The 25,715-nt window shown below is 42.7% G+C and overlaps 1 protein-coding gene across 1 annotated transcript; it reads right to left on the bottom strand.

Moving 5' to 3' along the window:
• Window positions 1-2,561: 2,561 nt before the first annotated feature.
• On the bottom strand, window positions 2,562-25,715 carry arv1 (ARV1 homolog, fatty acid homeostasis modulator). The gene is given in 6 exon segments (XM_063056629.1): window positions 2,562-3,283; window positions 7,847-8,071; window positions 11,916-12,069; window positions 12,771-12,890; window positions 25,537-25,658; window positions 25,661-25,715. Coding segments are annotated over 6 exon segments (783 nt in total). The 3' UTR covers window positions 2,562-3,176.

Genomic DNA, 25,715 nt, shown 5'->3' with positions numbered 1-25,715 from the left:
AAATTTAGAAGAACGAGAGGTAATCTCATTGAACCATATTGAATGTTAAAAGGACTAGATGAGTCGATGTGAAAAGGATGTTTCCTATAATGGGAGAGCCTAGAACCAGAGGGCACAACATTAGAATAGAAGGACATACATTTGTCCCTACTCCAAAGCTCAATGCTCTGACAGACGAAGGTTGGCAGATTTAAGAATCAGATTTAATATCACTGACATTTTTTGTGAATCTGTTGCTTTGTGGCAGCAGTACATTGCTGGTACCAAGCTGTATCAGTGCTTGCCCTTCCCTTGGACTACATCAGTGACATGGAGAAGGGGAACCCGCTGCATGGGCAACAGCCGGTTCTTCAACTCTTCCTGCCCAGACTTGTGCCCTGGACAGGACACAGTCCACCAGAGGTGATCCACTGAGATCGATGAATGCCTACTACTACATTGCAATACATAATACTGAAAAACCATAAACTTATAAATATATACACACATATTAAATTAAATTAGTGCAAAAAGAGTGGCAAAAATAGTGAGGTACTGTTCATGGGTTCACTGTCCAATCAGAAATCTGATAAGAGGGGAAGAAGCTGTTTCTGAAACATTGATTGTTTGTGTCTTCAGACTCCTGTATTACCACCTCTTTAATGGCAGCAACAAGAGTCTTGGCACGAAACATCAACTGTTTACTCTTTTCCATAGATGCTTCCTGGCCTGCAAAGTTCCTCCAGCATTTTGTGTGTGTGCATGATGCTGGTAGAGTTTACAACTTTCTGCATTTTTTTCCAATTCTGTGCAGTGGTCCCTCCATATCAGTCAGTGAAGCAACCAGTCAGAATGCTCTCCATGGTACGTCTGTTGCAATTTGTATCATTGGTGATACACCAAGCCTCCTCAAGCTCCTATTGAAATATAGCTGCTGTAATTGTAATTAATTGTAATTGCATCAATATGTTGGGCCCAGGATAGATCTTCAGAAATGTTGACACTCAGGAACTTGAAACTGCTCACACTTTCCACTGCTGATCCCTCGATGAGGTCAGGTCTGTGTTCTCTCAACATCTCCTTCCTGAAGTCCACAATCAATTCCTTGGTATTACTGACATTGAATGCAAGGTTGTTTTTGTGACACCACTCAACCAGCTGATCTATCTCGCTCCTGTACGCCTCCTCATCACCATTTGAAATTCTGCCAACAATAGTTGTGTTGTCGGAAAATTTATAGATGGCATTTGAGCTGTGCCTAGCCACACAGTCATGGGCGTAGAGAGTAGAGCAGTGGGCTAAGCACACATCCCTGTGGTGCACCTGTGTTGATTTTCAGTGAGGAGATGTTATTTCCGATCTGCACAGACTATGGTCTCCGGGTGAGGAAGTCAAAGATCCAGGTTGCAGAGGGAGGTACAGAGGCCCATGTTTTAGAGCTTGTTGGTTAGAGCTGAGAGTATGATTGTGTTGAATGCTGAGCTGTAGTTAATAAACAGCGGCCTGACATAAGTATTACTGTTGTCCAGGTGATCCAAGGCTGAGTGGAAAGTGGAGGGCCAGTGAGAGAGCATCCGCTGTAGCCCTATTGTGGCAATAGATAAATTACAACCTGTCCAGTTCCCTGCTTAGTCAGGAGTTGATTCAAGCCATGACAAAACTCTCAAATTACTTCATCATAGTCGATGTGAGTGCCAATGGGCGATAATTGTTAGGCAGCTCAGCCTGCTCTTCTTGGGCACCGGTATTATTGTTACCCTTTTGAAACAGGCGGGAACCTCTGACTACAGCAGCAAGACACTGAGGATGTCCTTGAACACTCCCGCCAGTTGGTTGGCACAGGTTTTCAGAGCCCTACCAGGGCAAGGGTTAGACCTCTTGAAAGATGTTCTGACATTGGCCTCCAAAACAGATCACAGGGTCATGCTAAATGCCTTTCAGCAAGTTGTGCATTTGTTCTCCCAGGTCTCTCTGTTTAAGGGCAGTGGAGATACATTGAATAGGAACCCAAGAGGTCAATCTTCTGCACAGAAGATGGTACATACATGGAACAAGCTACCAGAGGAAGTGGTTGAGGCAGGTACAATCAAGAACATTTGGACAAGTACTTGGATAGGAAAGGTTTGAAGGGATATGGTCAAATGAGAATAGCTTACATGGACATCTTGGTTGGTTTGGATGTTGGGCTGAAGTACCTGTTTCCATGCTATATGACTATGACTCTTGTGACAATAAGATATAAGAGCAGAATTAGGCCATTTGGCCCATTGAGTCTGATAATGACTGATCCAATTTTCCTCTCATCCCCAATCTCGTCCCTTCTCTCCGTATCCCTTTACGCCCTGACCAATCAAGAATCTATCAATCTTTGCCTTAAGTATGCACAAATACTTGGCCTCCACAGCTGCCTGTGACAATGAATTCCAGAATCACCACCCTCTGGCTAAAGAAATTCCTCCTCATCTCTGTTCTAAAAGGACGCTCCTCTATTCTGAGGCTGTGTCCTCTTGTTTTACACTCTCCCACCATAGGAAACATCCTCTCCACATCCACTCCATCAAGGCCTCTCACCATTCAATTGGTTTCAATTAGGCCATCCGTCATTCTTCTGAATTCTAATGAATAAAGACCCAGAGCCATCAAATGCTCTTCATATGACAAACCATTGAATCCTAAAATCATTTTCATGTATGTCCTTAAGGTTTTCCTTTGAAGATACAAATGTCAAAGTAAAGTGCTACTTTCTTTCTGTAGTGATTTTATGAACATCTAATGATAATTCCTAAAATAGAAAATAGAGAAACTATTCAAAATTTAAATCATTTTTATTAGTTAGTTAAACAATAGATTGCCAAACTAATAATGTATTTATTTTAGTACAATTCTTGCCTGTTAATTTATAAAATCACTACATATTTTAGAATTTGATCAACCCATTATGCAAGACAAAAGTAGTATTGCAACACATTACTGAATGTGATTCTTTCCAACAGTGGTACAGCTGGATGGATAATTTAATTTAAATGCAAACTTTTCGGCAAACGTGATTTTTTTTTTAAATTTGCTTCCTTCCTTCTGTTTTCCATGTCTGTTTCCACTGTCAATGTGCGTCAGCAGGAAGAATAAAACTTTTCTCAGACTGACCAGGGCTTGCAAGCCATTTATTTGTTGTACTTCAGCCTAGTGTTCTGAATCTTCTATGTACTCCATTTGAGATGCTGAAAGATGTAGGCTGTAAACCGCTCTGCCATCCATCCAACAGTAATGACAGACAATGCAAACCTCCTGCTACTATTCAACACAACTGCAAGAAGAATCAAACCAAAGCAAATGCTCAATGCTTATAAGAATATAGTACGCTTAGAAATAAAACATTATTTGTTTGTTACTTCATGTAATATATATTTTGTTGGACCTTGAGTACTTAAACAATCAGCGCTTTTAATAATTTGAGGAAGTTCTATGTATTATTACTGCTTAGAGTTTGGAGTCTCAACTCAGTAATAGTGCAGAAAGTAAAAAAAAAAGATTGTGGAACTGTTTGAAGAAAATGATGACGGGATGATTATAGGAGAAAACAAAGAATTACTTAAAATGTAGCAATCAAGTGACATCCCAATGTACTTTCGAGAAACATAGAAAACCTACAGCACAACACAGGTCCTTCGCCTGTGCCGTGTCCTCACCTTAGAAATTATCTGGGGTTACCCATAGCCCTCTATTTTTCTCAGCTCTATGTACCCGTCCAGGAGTCTCTTAAAAGACACTCTCGTATCTGCCTCCACCGCCATCGCTGGCAGCCCATTCCATGCACTCACCACTCTCTGCGTAAAAAACTTACCTCTGATATCTCCTCTGTACCTACTCCCCAGCACCTTAAACCTGTGTCCTCTTGTGGCAACCATTTCAGCCCTGGGAAAAAGCCTCTGACTATCTGCACAATCAATGCCTCTCATCAGCTTAGACACCTCTGTCAGGTCACCCCTCATCCTCCGTCGCATCAAGGAGAAAAAGTCGAGTTCACTCAACCTATTCTCATAAAGCATGCTCCCCAACATCCTTGCAAATCTTCTCTGCACCCTTTCTATGGCTTTCACAACCTTCTTGTAGTGAGGCAACCAGAACTGAGCACAGTACTCCAAGTGGGGTCTGACCAGGGTCCTATATAGCTACAACATTACCTCTTGGCTCCTAAATTCAATTCCACGATTGATGAAGGCCAATACACCGTAAACCTTCTTAACCACAGAGTCAACCTGCGCAGCTGTTTTGAGCATCCTGTGGACTCGGACCCCAAAATCCCTCTGATCCTCCATACTGCCTGGAGTCTTATCATTAATACTATATTCTGCCATCATATTTGACCTACCAAAATTAACCACATCACACTTATCTGGGTTGAACTCCATCTACCACTTCTCAGCCCAGTTTTGCATCCTATCAATGTCCCGCTGTAACCTCTGATAGCCCTCCACACTATCCACAACACCTCCAACCTTTGTGTCATCAGCAAACTTACCAACCCATCCCTCCAGTTCCTCATCCAGGTCATTTATAAAAATCACGAAGAGTAATGGTCCCAGAACAGATCCCTGAAGCACTCCACTGGTGACTAACCTCCATGCAGAATATGACCGGTCTACAACCACTCTTGCCTTCTGTGGGCAAGCCAGTTCTGGATCCACAAAGCAATGTCCCCTTGGATCCCATGCCTCCTTACTTTCTCAATAAGCCTTGCATGAGGTACCTTATCAAATGCCTTGCTGAAATCTATATACACTACATCTACTGCTCTTCCTTCATCAACGTGTTTTGTCACATCCTCAAAAAATTCAATCAGGCTCGTAAGGCACGACTCGCCTTTGACAAAGCCATGCTGACTATTCCTAATCATATTATACCTCTCCAAATGTTCATAAATCCTGCCTCTCAGGATCTTCTCCATCAACTTACCAACCACTGAGGTAAGACTCACTGGTCTATAATCTCCTGGGCTATCTCTACTCCCTTTCTTGAATAAAGGAACAACATCCGCAGCCCTCCAATCCTCCGGAACCTCTCCTGTCCCCATTGATGATGCAAAGATCATCGCCAGAGGCTCAGCAATCTCCTCCCTCGCCTCCCACAGTAGCCTAGGGTACATCTCATCGGGTCCTGGCGACTAATCCAACTTGATACTTTCCAAAAGCTCCAACACATCCTCCTTCTTAATATCTACATGCTCAAGCTTTTCAGTCTGCTACAAGTCATCACTACAATCACCAAGATCCTTTTCTATAGCGAATACTGAAGTAAAGTATTCATTAAGTATCTCTGCTATTTCGTCCGGTTCCATACATACTTTCCCACTGTCACATTTGATAGGTCTTATTCTTTCATGTCTTATCATCTTGCTCTTCACATACCTGTCGAATGCCTTGGAGTTTTCCTTAATCCTGCCCGCCAAGGCCTTCTCATGGCCCCTTCCGGCTCTCCCAATTTCCTTCTTAAGCTCCTTCCTATTAGCCTTATAATCTTCTAGATCTCTAACATTACCTAGCTCTCTGAACCTTTTGTAAGCTTTTCTTTCCTTCTTGACTAGATATATTACAGCCTTTGTACACCATGGTTCCATAATTTCCCTGTCTCATTGGAACATCCCTATGCAGAACTCCACACAAATATCCTCTGAACGTTTGCCACATTTCTTCCGTACTTTACCCTGAGAACATCTGTTTCCAATTTAAGCTTCCAATTTCCTGCCTGATAGCCTCATAATTCTCCTTACTCCAATTAAAACGCCTTTCTAACTTGTCTGTTCCTATCTCTCTCCAATGCTATTGTAAAGGAGATAGAATTATGATCACTATCTCCAAAATGCTGAGAGATCTGGCACCTGACCAGGTACATTTCCCAATACCAAATCAAGTACAGCCTCTCCTCTTGTAGGCTTATCTACCTATTATGTCAAGAAACCTTCCTGAACACACCTAATAATCTCCACCCCATCTAAACCCCTTGCTCTAGGGAGATGCCAATCGATATCTGGGAAATTAAAATCTCCCATCACGATAACTCTGTTATTATTACACCTTTCCCGACATCTCGTCTGTACCTACTTCTAAGCACCTTAAAACTGTGCCCTCTCATGCAAGCTATTTCAGCCCTGGGAAAAAGCCTCTGACTAGCCTCTCTGATCAATGCCTCTCATCATCTTATACCTCTCATCCTCCATCGCTCCAAGGACAAAACGCCGAGTTCACTCAACCTATTCTCATAAGGCATGCTCCCCAATCCAAGCAACATCCTTGTAAATCTCTTCTGCACCCTTTCTATGGTTTCCACATCCTTCCCATAGTGAGGCGACTATAGTATAGTTGAAAAGTTACTGCTGTAACAGGGAAATGCAGCAGCCAATTTGTGCATATCTAGATCTCATAAGTAGCAATGAGGAAATTGAGAAAGTTATCGTGTCACTCAGCCACTTGAACCTGCTCCATCATTAAGACCCCAGGTAATCTGATTAAAACTTCAACCTTGCATTCTTTGCTACCTATGTAAATATTTCACCCCCTGATAATATACTGCTTCCATGGGTCTTTAAAGAAATTCAAAAGTGCATGACCCTTTGAAAGAAAATAAATTCTTTTGTTTGTCAGAAATGGATATCCACCTTTCTACATGGAAACCACTACTTCTAGGTTCTACAAATTCTCCATAATAACCCAGCCAAGAACCCATAGGGCCTTATATATTTCAATGAAGTTCTCTCTCACTCTTTTCTAAACTCTAACAGCTCCTACCCTGTCCAATTTTTCTTCAAAAGACAGGTTGTTGGGTTGGATAAATATTCATTTGAACATTAATAAGAACTCTCCTGTTCTTCACTGCAGTACTGCCATAGAATTTCGTGCCACTTTGTACAAGAAAACACATTAAGTCTGGAAGATGTCACCTCTGACAGCACAGCATTCACAAACTATATTATGTTCTCAGACCTATATCAAGGGACTTGAACTCCAATACTTTGCTTTTAAAAACTCAGAAACTATCATCAAGTCTGTACGAAAATGGAAGAGAAACATAAAAAGCACAACTATGTAAAATTCAGTAAAAAAGGCAAACTATAAAATGATGTATAGATATTAGCAGTTATAACAAAAGAGAATTTGAAACAGATCTGTAAACACCTCTGACTAGAAGAAAGCAGCAGAAGTCTGAAGCATCCCTGTAGCTTTCTCCATTTAATAAAACCTACAGCTCAATTCACCCAATTTGTACAGTCTGTTGCATACCATATACAGATCATTTCATCAGAGTGCATTGAGTTAGTACAAGGGAAAACAATAATACAATGCAGAATAAAGAGAATTACAGAGATAGTGTAGTGCAGGTAGACAGTAAGGTACAAGCCATAAATGAGATAGATGTAAGTTAATGAGTCCATCTTATTGGATAAGAGGACTGTTTAATTGTCTTATCACAGCAAGACGGAAGTTTTCCTTGACTACATTGGCTTGTGCTTTCAGGCTTTTGTTATCTTCTGCCTGATGGAAGCAGGGAGAGAATGTCTGAGGTGGGTGAACTCTTTGATTAACTTGAATTCAATGATTTTTATGGAGTGGAAGGGGCATCATCAATATGGGTGTTGGTTTTGTTTTCTTCTCAGTCTCCTCCATGTCCATTCACATCAAATGTCAACTTCATTTGCAAACAGTAAACTCTAGAGTTTAATATCTTTTACCATGCCAGAATATAGCTTGTATTAATTTGTTTAAACACAGTCATCGTACAGTCTCTGAACAAATAAAACATGATTAACATGGAGAGCTATAAATCTTCAACTATTGACTTTGAAACAGTGAATCTAATATTGTCAAAAAGTTACCTCTGACGGCTTGTGCGTTGGATGCCAGAACAAAGAACTTGATGAGGTTAATGTACAGAGGTGAGTAGTCATGTTCCCAAATTATAACTGGAATCACAAGGAGTTTCCCGTAACCAGATAATAATATGGCTATTAGCAGCATGTAGAGATTTGATTTTTTCTGGATGAAATCATGCTTTGTTAACCAGAAGAAGAAGAACACCCCACTCAGGAATGCAGTTAGCTCTAATAAAAGAGACCAAGAAACATTAAAGCATTATACCCATGTTTACTGAGGTAAGTGACATTTCCTTTACAAAAGAAAATAAGTTCATACAAATTACATCTTGACCTTAGTAATAAACTCAGTGGCCACCTTATGGTGTGGAACCTGGTGTGGCCTTCTGCTACTGTAGTCCATCCACTTCAATGTTTAATGTGCTGTGCATTCAGAGATGCTCTTTTGCATATCACAATTGAAATGCCTGGTTATTTGAGTTATTGTTACCTTCCTATCAGCTTGAATAAGCTTGGCCATTTTCCTCTAAGCTCTCTCGTTTTTACCCAGAGCTGTTGCTCACGCAACATACATCAAAGTTGCTGGTGAACGCAGCAGGCCAGGCAGCATCTCTAGGAAGAGGTACAGTCGACGTTTCAGACCGAGACCTTTCGTCAGGATTAACTGAAAGAAGAGTTAGTAAGAGATTTGAAAGTGGGAGGGGGAGGGGGAGATCCAAAATGATAGGAGAAGACAGGAGGGGGAGGAATGGAGCCAAGGTGATTGGCAAAGGGGATATGAGAGGGTCATGGGACAGGAGGCCTGGGGAGAAAGACAAGGGGGGGGGGGAATCCAGAAGATGGGCAAGAGATATAGTCAGAGGGACAGAGGGAGAAAAAGGAGAGTGAGAGAAAGGATGTGTGTATAAAAATAAATAACGGATGGGGTACGAGGGGGAGGTGGGGCATTAGCGGAAGTTAGAGTTCATGCTATCAGGTTGGAGGCTACCCATACGGAATATAAGGTGTTGTTCCTCCAACCTGAGTGTGGCTTCATCTTTACAGTGGAGGAGATGATTTTTGCTTTTCATACCATCCTCTGTAAACACAAGAGTAGTGATTCCCAATGGGGGCAGTTACATGTCCTTGGGGAAATAGAAGTCGTCAGGAGGCCAGGAAGCGGCACCCTAACTTGAGGCACGAGACCTGACTGACTGTTAGTAGAGCAGGCATTTCCAAAAAAAAGGGATGAGGCATTGGAACACAGGGAGAACCATAGCTCTGCAGGCAGTGATAATTGTCGTCAAAACACACCTGAAACTCGGAAATCTCATCCCACCAAACAGACATCATCGGGGATAATTAGCAACCGGGGTGCCCAACAATTCCCCTTGATTTGCAGCATGGAATGAGTTCATGCAACTTAACGGTTGGCAAGTCAAGTACGCCCGTTCAACTTTCTCTACAGATCTATGGAAAACAGGTTGTGCAACGATACTGCGCTGGCCAGAAACAAACAGTGAAATACAGCCAACCAGTGAACCTGCCAACCCCGTTTCTCTTGTGGTGTGGAAAAGTTCATACAAATGGTGAAAGATTAATAATGCCTGCTGTATCAGAAGTGCTCACCATTATTCTCAAAATGGATACCAGTATTTTAAAAGCAATTCCTCTGAGTAATAGCTCTGTAGCTTGTCATACTGACAAAATGAGTGAAGACACTGAGTATCAATTGTGCAGAGCTACAAAACTCAGAATTTGGGATACAGCTTTATGAGTTAACTGTGCAAGACAATGAGGCATTGCTATGAACGGTTAATCAAAAATGGAAATGTTTATGAAGAGATTCTCTTTTGTAAAAAGTTAAAAATAAATGTCAATGGTGAATCAATCTAGGATAAGGTCAAAATGTATATTGAGGATAAAATATTCCCATTAGGAACACAATTTCTTGGGCAACAGATGGAGCACCATATACGACAAGTTGCCAAGCTGGTTTCAAACAAGAGAAAATCTGCAGATGCTGGAAATCCAAGCAACATGCACAAAATGCTGAAGGAACTAAGCAGGCCAAGCAGCATCTATGGAAAAGAGTACAGTCGAGTACAGTTGACATTTCGGGCTGAGACCCTTTATCAGGTAGACACATTTTTACACTCTGGGAGCACTGTAGAGTATATTGTGCCTAAGGGGGGCACTGGCAAGTATGAAGGTGCCTTTGACGGCATTGAGCTAAAAAATAGTTGGGAAACATTACTCTAGAGACTGGTGCTTGGAAATCCTAGCAAGTCGACAATTTCTGAGATACTCAAACTACTCCGTCTGGCACCAAGAATCATTCCACAGTCAAGTCACTTAGATCACACTTCTTCCCCATTCTGATGCTTGGTCTTCTTGACCATGTCTGCATACTTTAATGCACTGACTTGTCGCTGCTTGATTTTACTGATCAGATATTTGCATTAATGAGCAGGCGTACCTAATAAAGTAACCACTGAGTATACATAAGCTAATTCATAAAAATGTATCAACTAAAAACTATTAACAAGTTGTAAAAACAAATATACAATCAAAGGCATGGTTAAAGAGAGTCTTAAAAAACAGGAAAATCAGTTGAGAGCTTCAGGCACCTATGGCCTAAAAAGCTGAAGAACAGCCACCAACTGTAGAACAATTAAATTAGGATTGCTACCAAGACTAAAATTGGAACAAGGCAAATAGATGTAGAGCTGGAGAAGACTACAGGATATGGAGAAAGGGAGTCATACAGAGATTTTGTACAAAAAGATGAGATTTTAACATTTAATGATAACCATATTGTTGTTCCTTTCCGTGCCTTGTCACGCATCGGGTGCCAACCTTGCCATTTCTTTAGCATTTTTGTTTGTTTTTACAAGGCCGAGTTGCTGGCTTGACACTTGACCCAGCACAGATGGAAAGCATGCAAGCAGCTAACCGGATTCGAACCCTGAACCACTCGCCTTGAAGTCTGGTGCGGATGCCACTACACCAGTGGCCAGCACTGCCATATTGGGAGCCACCATAAATCAGCAAGTATGAGGTCAAATGCAAGTTTGGATAAAAGCAGCAGAGTTTTGAATGACTAAGTTTATTGAAGTTTCTAGTTAAGAGGTTGGACGGGACAGCATTGGATAATTCATGTTTGAAAGCAACAAAGGCATAGATGACAAGCACATGAGATTGCAGGAATATGAAGCAACATTTAAAAAAAATACAAACATATAGTGAGTTGAGACCCTGCATTAGGATGATACATGAACTTTCCAGCAGCAGATGAGCTGAAGCAAGGTGATATTGGGGAATGTTACACAGGTAGGAATAGATGGCATGGATGTGTGCTCTAGCATCTACTGTCTACCTGCCTCAGACAAGAAGAAAGTTGAAATTAGTGGCAAGAAAGTAGTAATTTGAAGCTAGAGACCACAAGTTAAAATTTCATCTTTACCAGTGCTGAGTTCGACAGCATGAAGAGGAGAAGTAGGGCAGGGTCAATGATAGATGCTTGTGAAGCTCCAGAAATAAGATAGAAGGGCATGTAGATTAATCACTGGATTCAATAGAAATCAGCATAAATTATTGTGTATATAGTACAACTTTTAGACGGTCATCTATTGTTATGATCTGTGTGATCATTTGAATTTATGTAACATAATCAATTAAAATTTTTAAGCAAATTGATTAATTCAAGCATTTAGATACCTTACCATTTTTCCAAGGCAAAATATTACTTTAAATTATAAGCAAATTGCAATAACTTTTTTTCATTTATTCTAGTTTTCCTACCCACATGGTCAAGATGGGTAGATGATCTGGATTTCAGGTTTGTAACAATGTCTGTTGCTACACCTTTCTAGCTGGGCACAGGTAATGAATGCAAATTATGAAATGTGGAGAGATAAACTTTGGGTTTGACATGTCGCATTTTACTTAAAACAAATTAAACAAAGACAAAACCACATCATGTTGGCTCAGAGGTGTAAATATGACTTTCAACTAGTATGGCACAGAATTAACCAACACAGTTCCAAGTACCCCATCAACCCAATAAATAAGTAATAACAAGTGATCTTACCCAAACTAGCCAATCCAAACATCAGATAGAAGTCCCATTCTTTGGCATAACGAATTATATCGATTGGATCAACTGTTTGCTGTGAATCCTGTAGCTGTGACCATCTAAGATATGCTTCACATAACAAACAGAAAATGCATAGCTTCCAGTGAATCTGAAAGAAATGTGTAAAACTCAATGAGTTTTATAAAACAGCTCACCGATATGCCTTGTATGTGAAAGGTGCTTCTGGTAAAACAAAATTACATAAACCACCCACTCACCTCATCTCCTTCACCACCTACCATTATTGACTTCAAAAAACTCTAACTGTGGAGGAGGGGAGAAGATACAAAATGTTGGTTTTTAACAAGGAACTATTCATTCACAAGATGCAGATGATGTTTAGAAGACTGACACTTGTGCACATCCATTACTGCCCTTGAAAAAGGTTGTTTGCCATGCTTTGTTAGAGTGTATTTAAGAGTGAAGAAATTGCTGTGGATTTGGAGATGTGTTCAGCAACCATAGCTCATTTCCAAAAGAACAAGAATGAACAGATATATTTTGAGAATTATCTGTTCTGCTTTCCCAACTAATACACACTTATAAATTTCCGTTTTAAATAAATTATCTAAAATTAAATTCTTCAGCATCCATGGTGAAATCATCAGATTCTCACCCTCTGGAATATTAGTCAATTAAGACATCTGCAATGCTATGATCTCGCGACTTGGGTGTCACCAGTAACAGCAATAATGATGAATAGTTATACTTTACAAAAAAAAATGTCAGTCACCAGAGATTTACCCCCCTCTTTATTTACTACAATTACCAAGCTAATCACAACATAACTTGGCAGTTTAAAATACTTACATTAATTTTGGAATTGAGGATTATATGCCTATAAGCTTGAACTTTGCACAAGATCGCATCAATGAGAATAATCACTGGGTCATATTCAACATATTTATCAACAGGTTTCTGGCATGATCTCTGCAAGGGAAAATACATTTCAGCACTATTAACCATTAATTTCCCCATTAGATTCAAACTTCTAGGCAACATTTGTGGGGGAACTTCATGTCATGAGCACTAGTGACACTGAAGCTATAGCATTAAACTTTAATGAAGAAAAACATCACAATCAAACAGACCTTTTGTCACTCATGAACCTGGTATTTTGTTACTCGCTGGTGGGGGAGTCATGGACCAGGGGACATAGCTGCAAAGTAAGGGGACAATCATTTAAAACTCAGGCATGGTGAAATGTCTTCTCAGTGGGTAGTGGAACATTGGGATTCTCCGCCACAGTGATAGTGGAGACCAGATAATTAGATATAAGCATGGTGCAGAGAGATTGAGGAACTGAAGAGAAGGCGAGAAACTGGAACAGAAGGGTGTTGAAGCCAGCATACATCCCCACAATTGTGCTGAATAACAGGCACGTTTGAGGGGCTGGGTAGACTGCTTTAGCTTTTATTTTTTGTGCTTACCACTTTCTTTCAGCAAATACCTCACTAGTTGGGTTATTCTCCAGGTTTCCACCCTCTCAAAGGGTAAAAAAGCAGGAGAATAACCCACCCTCACTAGCTCCTTTCCTCTTTAAATGTTACTGTATTTCTAACATCCCAGTTGTGATGAATAGCCGTGAATCTGAAACATTATTGTTCTTTTTAGATGTTGTCTGCATTGCCAAATATTTCCAATAGTGTCTAGTTTTATTCAGATTTATGCAGTATATTGCTTTTGTATTCCTGTTGACATCATTTATTGTGTGGTTTTAACGTTGATCAGTATCTGCCTTAAGTGGATTCTTACACCCTCCCTTGGGTCGAGGTTCACAACCCACAGAGAAGTTTCTCCTAGCCTCAATCTGAAATATGCAACACCTTATTCTGAAACTATGCCTGTTTGCTTTAGACAACCTGACTAGAGAGAACATCCTGTCAGCAACTCCTGTCAATTATTCTCAGCCTTTTGTTTCAATAAGATCACCTCTCATTCTTCTACCGTATATTCCAATGAGAATATATCCAACCTGCTCAAGCTTTCTTCAGAGCCAACACCTTCATCCCAGGAATCAATCTAGTGTACCTTTTCTACGTTGCCAATACAAAAACATTCTTCCTTAAATATGAAAACCAAAACTCCTTGCAGTACTGCAGCCTTTGGCTCCCTAGCACCCCAGAAACTTGCATTTACTTCCATATTTTTTACAGTCCACACCTCTTGCAATAAAGGTAAATTTCAATTAGCCTCCCTAATAGCAAGCTGGCACAGCAAGTAAACTTCTTACTTAGAACTCCTTGATTTCTTTGAACTGCAACATTTTATAGCATCACTTAAGTAACAATTTGTTTTTCAATCTTTCTTCCAAAGTGATAATCTCACATCTTCAACGCAAACAACAGGAATTCTGCAGATGCTGGAAATTCAAGCAACATACATCAAAGTTGCTGGTGAACGCAGCAGGCCAAGCAGCATCTATAGGAAGAGGCGCAGTCGACGTTTCAGGCCGAGACCCTTCGTCAGGACTAACTGAAGGAAGAGTGAGTAAGGGATTTGAAAGCTGGAGGGGGAGGGGGAGATGCAAAATGATAGGAGAAGACAGGAGGGGGAGGGATAGAGCCGAGAGCTGGACAGGTGATAGGCAAAAGGGGATACGAGAGGATCATGGGACAGGAGGTCCGGGGAGAAAGACAAGGGGGGGGGGGTGACCCAGAGGATGGACAAGAGGTATATTCAGAGGGACAGAGGGAGAAAAAGGAGAGTGAGAGAAAGAATGTGTGCATAAAAATGAGTAACAGATGGGGTACGAGGGGGAGGTGGGGCCTTAGTGGAAGTTAGAGAAGTTGATGTTCATGCCATCAGGTTGGAGGCTACCCAGACGGAATATAAGGTGTTGTTCCTCCAACCTGAGTGTGGCTTCATCTTTACAGTAGAGGAGGCCGTGGATAGACATGTCAGAATGGGAATGGTATGTGGAATTAAAATGTGTGGCCACTGGGAGATCCTGCTTTCTCTGGCGGACAGAGCGTAGATGTTCAGCAAAGCGGTCTCCCAGTCTGCGTCGGGTCTCGCCAATATATAAAAGGCCACATCGGGAGCACCGGACGCAGTATATCACCCCAGTCGACTCACAGATGAAGTGATGCCTCACCTGGAAGGACTGTTTGGGGCCCTGAATGGTGGTAAGGGAGGAAGTGTAAGGGCATGTGTAGCACTTGTTCCGCTTACACGGATAAGTGCCAGGAGGGAGATCAGTGGGGAGGGATGGGGGGGACGAATGGACAAGGGAGTTGTGTTGGGAGCGATCCCTGCGGAATGCAGAGGGGGGGGGAGGGAAAGATGTGCTTAGTGGCGGGATCCCATTGGAGGTGGCGGAAGTTACGGAGAATAATATGTTGGACCCGGAGGCTGGTGGGGTGGTAGGTGAGGACCAGGGGATCCCTATTCCTAGTGAGGTGGTGGGAGGATGGAGAGAGAGCAGATGTACGTGAAATGGGGGAGATGCGTTTAAGAGCAAAGTTGATAGTGGAGGAAGGGAAGCCCCTTTCTTTAAAAAATGAAGACATCTCCCTCGTCCTAGAATGAAAAGCCTCATCCTGAGAGCAGATGCGGCGGAGACGGAGGAATTGCGAGAAGGGGATGGTGTTTTTGCAAGAGACAGGGTGAGAAGAGGAATAGTCCAGATAGCTGTGAGAGTCAGTAGGCTTATAGTAGACATCAGTGGATAAGCTGTCTCCAGAGACAGAGACAGAAAGATCTAGAAAGGGGAGGGAGGTGTCAGAAATGGACCAGGTAAACTTGAGGGCAGGGTGAAAGTTGGAGGCAATGTTAATAAAGTCAACGAGTTCTGCATGCGTGCAGGAAGCAGCGCCAATGCAGTCGTCGATGTGGGGGACAGATACCAGAATAGGCACGGAACATAGATTGTTCCACAAACCCAACAAAAAGGCAGGTGTAGCTAGGACCCATACGGGTGCCCATAGCTACACCTTTAGTTTGGAGGAAATGGGAGGAGCAAAAGGAGAAATTATTAAGAGTAAGGACTAATTCCGCTAGACGGAGCAGAGTGGTGGTAGAAGGGAACTGATTAGGTCTGGAATCCAAAAAGAAGCGTAGAGCTTTGAGACCTTCCTGATGGGGGATGGAAGTATATAAGGACTGGACATCCAAGAGACTGCGTCTCCGCCGCATCTGCTCTCAGGATGAGGCTTTTCATTCTAGGACGAGGGAGATGTCTTCATTTTTTAAAGAAAGGGGCTTCCCTTCCTCCACTATCAACTCTGCTCTTAAACGCATCTCCCCCATTTCACGTACATCTGCTCTCTCTCCATCCTCCCACCACCTCACTAGGAATAGGGATCCCCTGGTCCTCACCTACCACCCCACCAGCCTCCGGGTCCAACATATTATTCTCCGTAACTTCCGCCACCTCCAATGGGATCCCGCCACTAAGCACATCTTTCCCTCCCCCCCCTCTGCATTCCGCAGGGATCGCTCCCAACACAACTCCCTTGTCCATTCGTCCCCCCCATCCCTCCCCACTGATCTCCCTCCTGGCACTTATCCGTGTAAGCGGAACAAGTGCTACACATGCCCTTACACTTCCTCCCTTACCACCATTCAGGGCCCCAAACAGTCCTTCCAGGTGAGGCATCACTTCACCTGTGAGTCGACTGGGGTGATATACTGCGTCCGGTGCTCCCGATGTGGCCTTTTATATATTGGCGAGACCCGACGCAGACTGGGAGACCGCTTTGCTGAACATCTACGCTCTGTCCGCCAGAGAAAGCAGGATCTCCCAGTGGCCACACATTTTAATTCCACATCCCATTCCCATTCTGACATGTCTATCCATGGCCTCCTCTACTGTAAAGATGAAGCCACACTCAGGTTGGAGGAACAACACCTTATATTCCGTCTGGGTAGCCTCCAACCTGATGGCATAAACATAGACTTCTCTAACTTCCACTAAGGCCCCACCTCCCCCTCGTACCCCATCTGTTACTCATTTTTATGCACACATTCTTTCTCTCACTCTCCTTTTTCTCCCTCTGTCCCTCTGAATATACCTCTTGCCCATCCTCTGGGTCACCCCCCCCCCCGTCTTTCTTCCCGGACCTCCTGTCCCATGATCCTTTCGTATCCCCTTTTGCCTATCACCTGTCCAGCTCTCGGCTCTATCTCTCCCCCTCCTGTCTTCTCCTATCATTTTGCATCTCCCCCTCCCCCTCCAGCTTTCAAATCCCTTACTCACTCTTCCTTCAGTTAGTCCTGACGAAGGGTCTCGGTCTGAAACGTCGACTGCGCCTCTTCCTATAGATGCTGCTTGGCCTGCTGCGTTCACCAGCAACTTTGATGGATCTCACATCTTCCTACATTATGCTTTATTTACCAACTTTCTGACACCCAGCAAATCTACCTATATGCAGCTCCTTAGAGGCCATGTTGGGAAACTGAAGCTGCAGCTCGATGACCTTTGGCTTGTTCAGGAAGGTGAAGAGGTGAAAGACAGGAGTTACAAGGAGGTAGTCACCCCAAGATTACAGGAGACAGATAAATGGGTGTCTGTCAGAAGAGGGAAGGAAAAATGTCAGATAGCGGAGAGCATCCCTATGGTCATCCCCCTCAACAATAAGTACTCCATTTTGAGTACTGTTGGGTGGGGGGGAGAATAACCTACTTGGGGGAAGCAATAGCAGCCGTGCCTCTGGCACTTAGCTCTGTGGCTCAGAAGGGTAGAGGACTAAACCATCTGGTCTATGCCTGCTTGGTCATCTAACTAAGGGCTCTTACCTTGCTAAGCAGCCTCATGTGTGGCACCTTGCCAAAGGGCTTTTGAAAATCCAAGGACCACCGATTCTCCTTTGTCCATCCTGATTGTTAATTCCTCAAAAAATTCCAAGATTTGTCAAGCAAGATTTTCCCTTGAGGAAACCATCCTGACTACGGTTCATTTTATCATGTACCTTGAAACTTCATCCTTAACAATCGACTCCATCATCTTCCCATCCATTTGGGTCAGGCTAACAGGCCTATAATTTCCTTTCTTCTGCCTCCTCTCCCTTCTTGAAGAGCGGAGTGACATTTGCAATTTTCCAGTCCATGGAACCATTCCAGAATCTAGTATTTCTTAAAAGATCATTACTAACACCTCCATAATCTCTTCAGCTACCTATTTCAGTCCATCTGGTTCAGGTGACTTATCTACCTTCAGACGTTTCAGTCTCCCAAGCACCTTTTCCCTTCACTCACTTATGTCCCCTGACACTCTCGAACATCTGGTATACTGCTAGTGTTTTCCACAGTGAAAACAGATTAAAAATACTTATTCAGTTTGTCCGTCATTTCCTTGTTCCCCATTACTGCCTCTCCAGTTGTCCAATACCTACTCTCACCTCTCTTTTACTCTTTATATATCTAATGCGTTGGTATCCCCTTTGACATTATTGGCTAACTTACCTTCATATTTCATATTTCGCTCCTTATGGCTTTTATACTTGCCTTCTGTTGATTTTCAAAAGCTTCCCAATCCACTAACTTCCCACTAATTTTTGTTGTATTTTATGCACTCCCTTTTGCTTTTAATTTGGTCTTCACTTCTCGTTGGCCATGGTTGTGTCAATATGCCTTTAGAATGCTACTTTTTGTTTGGGATGTATCTATCCTCTGCCTTCTGAATTGCTCCCAGAAACCCCAGCCATTGCTGCTCTGCCATCATCCCTGCCAGTGTCCCCTTCCGGTCAACTTTGATCAGCTCCTCTCTCAAAGGTTTCAAAGGTACATTTATTATACAGCTCTGAAATTTGTATTCTCCAGATAGCCATGAAACAAAGACAGAACATGAAAGTCATTCAGAGAGAAACATCAAACCTGACCAAACCCCATCCAAAAAAGAATGGCATCCCGATCATCAACCCCCACCCCCCCCAGACAAAACGGCCTCTGTAATTCCCTTTACTCCAATGTAATACTGATACATCTGACTTTAGCTTCTCCTTCTCAAATAGCAGAGTGAAGACTGGATTGACTAGGTTTATACTCGCTGGAATTTAGAAGATTGAGGGGGATCTTATTGAAACATATAAAATTCTAAAGGGATTGGACAGGCTAGATGCAGGAAGATTGTTCCTGATGTTGGGGAAGTCCAGAACGAGGGGTCACAGTTTAAGGATAAAGGGGAAGCCTTTTAGGACCAAGATGAGGAAAAACTTCTTCACACAGAGAGTGGTGAATCTGTGGAATTCTCTGCCACACGAAACATTTGAGGTCAGTTCATTGGCTATATTTAAGAGGGAGTTAGATATGGCCCTTGTGGCTAAAGAGATCAGGCAGTATGGAGAGAAGGCAGGTACAGGATTCTGAGTTGGATGATCAGCCATGATTGTACTGAATGGCGGTGCAGGCTCAAAGGGCCGAATGGACTACTCCTGCACCTATTTTCTATGTTTCTATCATGTTATGATCACTGCCTCCTAAGGGGTTTTTCTTTTACCCTAAAGCCCCTAATCAAATCTGGTTCATTACAGAACACCCATTCCAGAATAGCTAATCCTCTAGTGGGCTCAACCACAAGCTGCCCAAAAAAGCTATCTTGTAGGCATTCCACAAATTCTCTCTCTTGGGATCCAAAATCAGCACAAACCTGATTTTCCAAATTTACCTGCATACCAAAATCCCCTTGACTATCATAACATTGCCCTTTTGACATAGAAAATCTATCTCCCATTTTAATTTATAGCCCAAATCCTGGCTACTGTTCAGTGACTTGTATATAACTCCCATTAGGGTCTTTTTACCCTTGAAGTTTCTTAACTCTACCAACAACAATTCTACACCTTCTGATCTTATGTCACTCTAAGGATTTGAATTAATTTCTTACCACCCCACCTCCACTGCCTACCTGCCTGTCTTTTCGATACAATGTGCATCCTTAGATATTAAGTTTCCAACAATAATCTTCTTTCAGCCACAACTCAGTGTTGCTTACATCATACCTGCCAATCTCTAACTGCACTACAAGATCTTCCACCTTATTTTGTGTACTACATGTATTCAAATATAACACCTTCAGACCTGTATACGTCACCTTTTTCGATTTTGTCCCTGTTACACAGAAACTCATTCCACTAACTGCAATTTTGCCCTATCGTCTGCCTGTCCTTCCTGACGGTCTCACGACACACTGCCTTTTCTTGTATACCAACAGCCCCATCCTAGCCCTAACTGTGGAAGTCGAATCCAGATAAAGTCACTCAGAGACCATATAAGTACAAACTCTTTATTCAGAGCCTCCGGGGCATTTCAGTTAGTCGCTCAAACAGGAACAGTCTGTGACTACTACGCCACCAGCCGGTTCAGGTTCAGGTCTAATCGGTCCCTTTTGTACAGGTCATACCTTCCCCAGAAGAAATCCCAATGCCTATACCAAGTTCCTACTTCTTGTGCTTCATGTAAATACTGAATGGGAAAAGAGGAAGAGATCTAACATCTGCAAAAGTTGTCCTCAGATAGTTTCTTTAATTTGATATAGTCAACATTGAATTCTCTTCAGGAAACCAATTCTTTAGATCTGTCTTTTACAAACTTGGGCTGGCTCTGTCTGTTTAACTCAAACTACAGTATATCCTTCAAAGTTGCTGGTGAACACAGCAGGCCAGGCAGCATCTCTAGGAAGAGGTACAGTCGACGTTTCGGGCTGAGACCCTTCGTCAGGTCTCAGCCTGAAACATTGACTGTACCTCTTCCTAGAGATGCTGCCTGGCCTGCTGCGTTCACCAGCAACTTTGATGTGTGTTGCTTGAATTTCCAGCATCTGCAGATTTCCTCGTGTTTACAGTATATCCTATAGGCTTTGTACATTTGCCACTTTCCAAAACATTGATACCTCCCTTGTTTAGGGAAGATTTAGGATGATGCTCTGATATTCCATCATCTTCACGTTAACTTCACAACCCGAGCTACAATCCAGGTGATTTATTCACTCTTAGCACCACCAGTGTATCCTGCCCATAACATTTCACCTGCAAGCATATTTCATCACCTCTGTCCCCAACAAGTTCCTTGTTGCCTCCCACAATCCTTGACTACGCATGTAGAACTTGGGGTGCCCTTTTACCATTTCCAATCTCTTATCTATTGCTAGACTACCTTTTCTCTTTACTTTCCCTCTCAAGTTATGTATTTAGCCTGGTTCTTTCTTAAAAAAAATACCCTAATGTATTATACACATGTTCTTTGGTCATTCTTCACCTAACGATCCCTAATATTAGCTCCCCTAAAATTACCTTATACATATATAACCAAAATATCCCCTCCTTAAATTGCATCCACTGTTGTATTACGTTTTAAGCTATCAATCTTTGGAACCATTTTAAAGTGGTTGGATTCCCTCTCATTACATTAAAAATAGAATCTTACATTGGACTGCTCCTTGCTCCGCTCTATGCATAATATCGATAATAATTGGACCTACCCAAGGCAGTTCTCCCACTGACACATGGCCTACTTCATATACTTGCATCTAATCTAACAATACCTCCTTTCCGGCTAAGCAAAGAATAACACTTCAGAATACCCCTTCCCCTTTACTTCATATTATTCCAAATTGATATTTTTGATAATTGAACCCTACTAATATCTGTGGTTACACACATCAAAGTTGCTGGTGAACGCAGCAGGCCAGGCAGCATCTCTAGGAAGAGGTACAGTCGACGTTTCGGGCTGAGACCCTTCGTCAGGACTAACTGAAGGAACAGCTAGTAAGAGACTTGCTTTTTCTCTCTCTCCCTTTTCTCCTTCTGTCCCTCTGACTATACCCCCTGCCCATCCTCTGGGTTTTTCCCCCCCCCGTCCCTCTTTTCCTTCTCCCTGGGCCTCCTGTCCCATGATCCTCTCATATCCCTTTTGCCAATCACCTGTCCAGTTCTTGACTCCATCCCTCCCCCTCCTATCTTCTCCTATCATTTTGGATCTCCCCCTCCCCCTCCAACTTTCAAATCTCTTACTAGCTCTTCCTTCAGTTAGTCCTGACGAAGGGTCTCGGCCCGAAACGTCGACTGTACCTCTTCCTAGAGATGCTGCCTGGCCTGCTGCGTTCACCAGCAACTTTGATGTGTATTGCTTGAATTTCCAGCATCTGCAGAATTCCTCGTGTTTACGTTTTTAATATCTGTGGTTTATAGCTCTTGCACATTTCTAATTTCCCTGCAGATTTGCTCCCTTATTTCCTTCTCCTTACTTGGTGGCAAAATATTGCAAATGTACCCATCCCCCTTTTGCTGGTCAGCTCTCAGTGGATAGATTCTGTCTTCGCTCCTTCAAGGAAATCATAGTTTCTCAGTATTACAATGTTTTCACTAATCAGTACATCCAGCCAGCCATGCTTTTCTCCCTTCCTCATCTTTTCTGAACACTTTCTGTGAACAGTAAGTGCCACGCCTCACCATTTCTAAGCCATCCACTAATATACACATTTCATTAAAACTTTGTATGCTTATCACTCACCATCTTTATTCACACCAACATGCAGGGTAAATTAATCATTGTACTTCGTGTAGTTCTTTGGAGCATGCTTGTTTCTAAAACTGGTCTACCTGCTTTTCTAGTACAATCAAAAATTATAACTCTTCTCAGCACCTTGTTCCATTTCTGAGTGTTCATGCATATTCCCCAGTCAATATAGCTTAACATTTCTCCAACCCCACAAGCACATTGATCCCAGTCCTGCTGAAATTCAACCTGCCCCTTTTGAGTAGATGCTTTAAGCCCCACAATGGGCCCCAATGGCCCACATCCTTATTTTTAAATACCTTCCGAGCTGCTGAAAGTCAGACTGCGTGACCTCAGTACCCGTTCTGTGTTTTTGCTTTATCAAAGAAGTACCAAAGTAAAATGCTGAAGATCCTAAAAGCTTACAGAGTGCCAGACCGTCTACTGAGCACAATAGAGTCCAGCTATACCAAAACCATGGCGGAAGTTGTATCACCAGACGGAGAAACAGCTGTGTTCGAGCTCCTAGCTGGAGTGCTACAAGGAGTCACTCTGGCACCCTACATCTTTATAATCGTCCTTGATTACGCTCTATGTCAAGCTACCAAGCTTGGTTTTACCATAAAACTGGGACGAACCAAAAGGGTCAGACCAGTTACGCATACAGATCTTGATTTTGCGGATGACATAGTCCTGCTCTCTGACCAGATGGAGGAAGCACAGCAGCTACTGACAAAAGTGGAAATTGAGTGCAATGAAGTTGGACTTTATCTAAACACTAAAAAGACAGAGTACATGGCATTTAACTGTGACAAAGGTACTCTCAAGATCATAAAGAATGATCTTAAGAAAAGATCTTAAGAAAATCTTTAACTAAAGTACCTCGGGTCAAGAATAGTGAGTTCGGAGAAGGACATAAAGATACAGAAGGTGCTGGCGTGGAGGGCTACGAATGACATGAAGGAAATCTGGAAGTCGAACCTGACCAGAGGGCTTAAAAAGAGGATCTTCATAGCAGTCATAGAGTCCATTCTCAAGTACGGATATGAGACGTGGACTCTCACCAAGACTATGTGAAAGTCTCTATACATGAAGTTGCTATACATGAATGCTCCGGATGGCTCTTGACGCGAGTTGGCAACAGAACATGATGAACGTCGAGCTCTATGACGACCTACCAATGCTCACCACTAAAATCGAGGCGAGAAGACTGCAACTAGCGGGGCACTGTCTACGCCACCCTGAGCTACCTGCCAACCTAGTCATCATATGGGAGCCCAAGCATGGGAGGATGAACCCTGGGTGCCCTCCCAAGACTATGGTTAACACGCTCCTAGAAGACAGTGGCGTGGCTAATGTAGATGAACTGAACATACTGATGAGGGAGAGGGAGAAGTGGAGAGACCGTCATCGTGCCCGATGCCGGCCCCCTAGGCCTGAGTCGACGTAGTAGTAGTAGTAAAGAAGTGCAGGGGTCATAATAATGATTAAAGATAGCTGTCTGTCTCTGAAGTCATGAAATCTAAATAATAGCTTTATTTGTATATCGAAATACAGTGTAATGTGTTGCTTTGCGTCAATGACCAACACAGTCTGAAATGTTTGGATGCAGCTTGCAATTGTCGTCACACTTCTGGCAACAACAAAGCATGCCCACAACTAGTACATCTTTGGAATGTGGGAGGAAACCCACACAGTCACAGGAAGAACATGCAAACTCCTTATAGTGTTGGGAATTGAACCCTAATCTGACAAGTGGCGCTGTAGAGTATTGTGCTTACCACTGTGCTAAAGTGCTGCCCTATAATTATATATTCTTTAGCTTTACGATTATTTTTTTTCTACTGGTGCTACCATTTGGCCTGCATTTCTTTAATCTGCCCCAGCAGACTCAGATACAAAGAGTGAGTTGGAGAGAAATACAAACTCTTTTGATTTCTGCTTTTCCTGCTCTTCTGGGTAGCTACCTGTCCACAATGCTGATTTCTTTCTGCCTGTGGGGTTAGCAACTCCCAAAATTTGCATTTCAAGAAACCCTCAACCTCTCTGATACCCTCGTCAGTTCAGTATACAGCACTTGTTTCTCAAGGTTGTGCTAAATTTCATTGATACTGCACAGGAGACTGAGGAAAAAGAGGTTAGAGTGCGAATTAGATGGAGCAGCTGAGGTTGAGCTGCAGGTCACGCTTGTGCACATAGAACATAGAGGTATACAGATCATGTAGAACATTAAGGTATGCAGATGTCGCAAACATAAATCATTCACTAAATCTGCACTTGTTTGCAAAAATTAAAGAACACACTGTAATCTACAAATATCAAATCATAAGAAAGACAACTAAACCACTGCTTCACCAAGAAATAACTCTTTTGACAACACACATCAAAGTTGCTGGTGAATGCAGCAGGCCAGGCAGCATCTCTAGGAAGAGATACAGTCGACGTTTCAGGCCGAGACCCTTTTGACAACAAATAGGAGCGCATAAGATGTATTGATCTGTCTTCAATATACTAAGAACTAAACCTTCACAGAATTCTTGGGTTTTGAATTGCATAGATTTTTCTTTCTGGTGATGAAATCTGACCCTACCTAATCCTGAATGGACAGCTCCTTATCTTGATATTGCAACTCTTAGTGTTTGACACCCCATGAGACTTAATGATCTGATTATTGCTGTGACCGCATAAACTAAAAACAGATAATACTGCAGATATTCAGCGGGTCAGCCGATATCTGTGAGAAGAGCAACTAAGTTAAAGTTTCAGGTTGAGCTAAAACGTTAATTCCGCTTCTCTTTTCACGGATGCCGCCTGCCTTGAGCATTTTGTTTTTATTTGAGATTTTCAATGTTCATTTACCTGTATTGGCAGTAGACGCTTAGCCAAAACTGATTTCTCTATAAATGAGTGTTAATAAATCGGAGGGTTTAATGACGGGAAAGTAATGCACTGAGGAAATAAAATGGCCGTAGAGGAGCACAAAAGGTACGAATAGGAAAGGAGGTCGGAGGTTCTGAGCAAATGAGTGTTTAGAGGCACGGAACTCAGTTTTTTGGTCGAGATGTTGCAGTGTGGTTAACGAGGGAGAAGTGCGGATGGTGGTGACGGCGAGGGGACCTTCCTGTCGCTTATCTGCACTCACACAAATGGTGATCTTGATGATACCGTGGCTGTAATCCCTGTGCAACTCCATCGCCTCCTCGTTGCACTCCACGCACCGATACATAGCATCCGACGGCGGCGAGGCCCCAATACCCACTGCCGGTTACTGGTGCGCGCCAAAGCGGGCTGACAGACGACAGGCATTGCGCCGCGAAGCAT

The sequence above is a fragment of the Mobula hypostoma genome, chromosome 8 (genome assembly GCF_963921235.1).
Source record: "Mobula hypostoma chromosome 8, sMobHyp1.1, whole genome shotgun sequence".
NCBI lineage: Eukaryota > Metazoa > Chordata > Chondrichthyes > Myliobatiformes > Myliobatidae > Mobula > Mobula hypostoma.
Note: the sequence above shows the minus strand (reverse complement) of the source record. Positions and strands in the feature narration are given on the sequence as shown.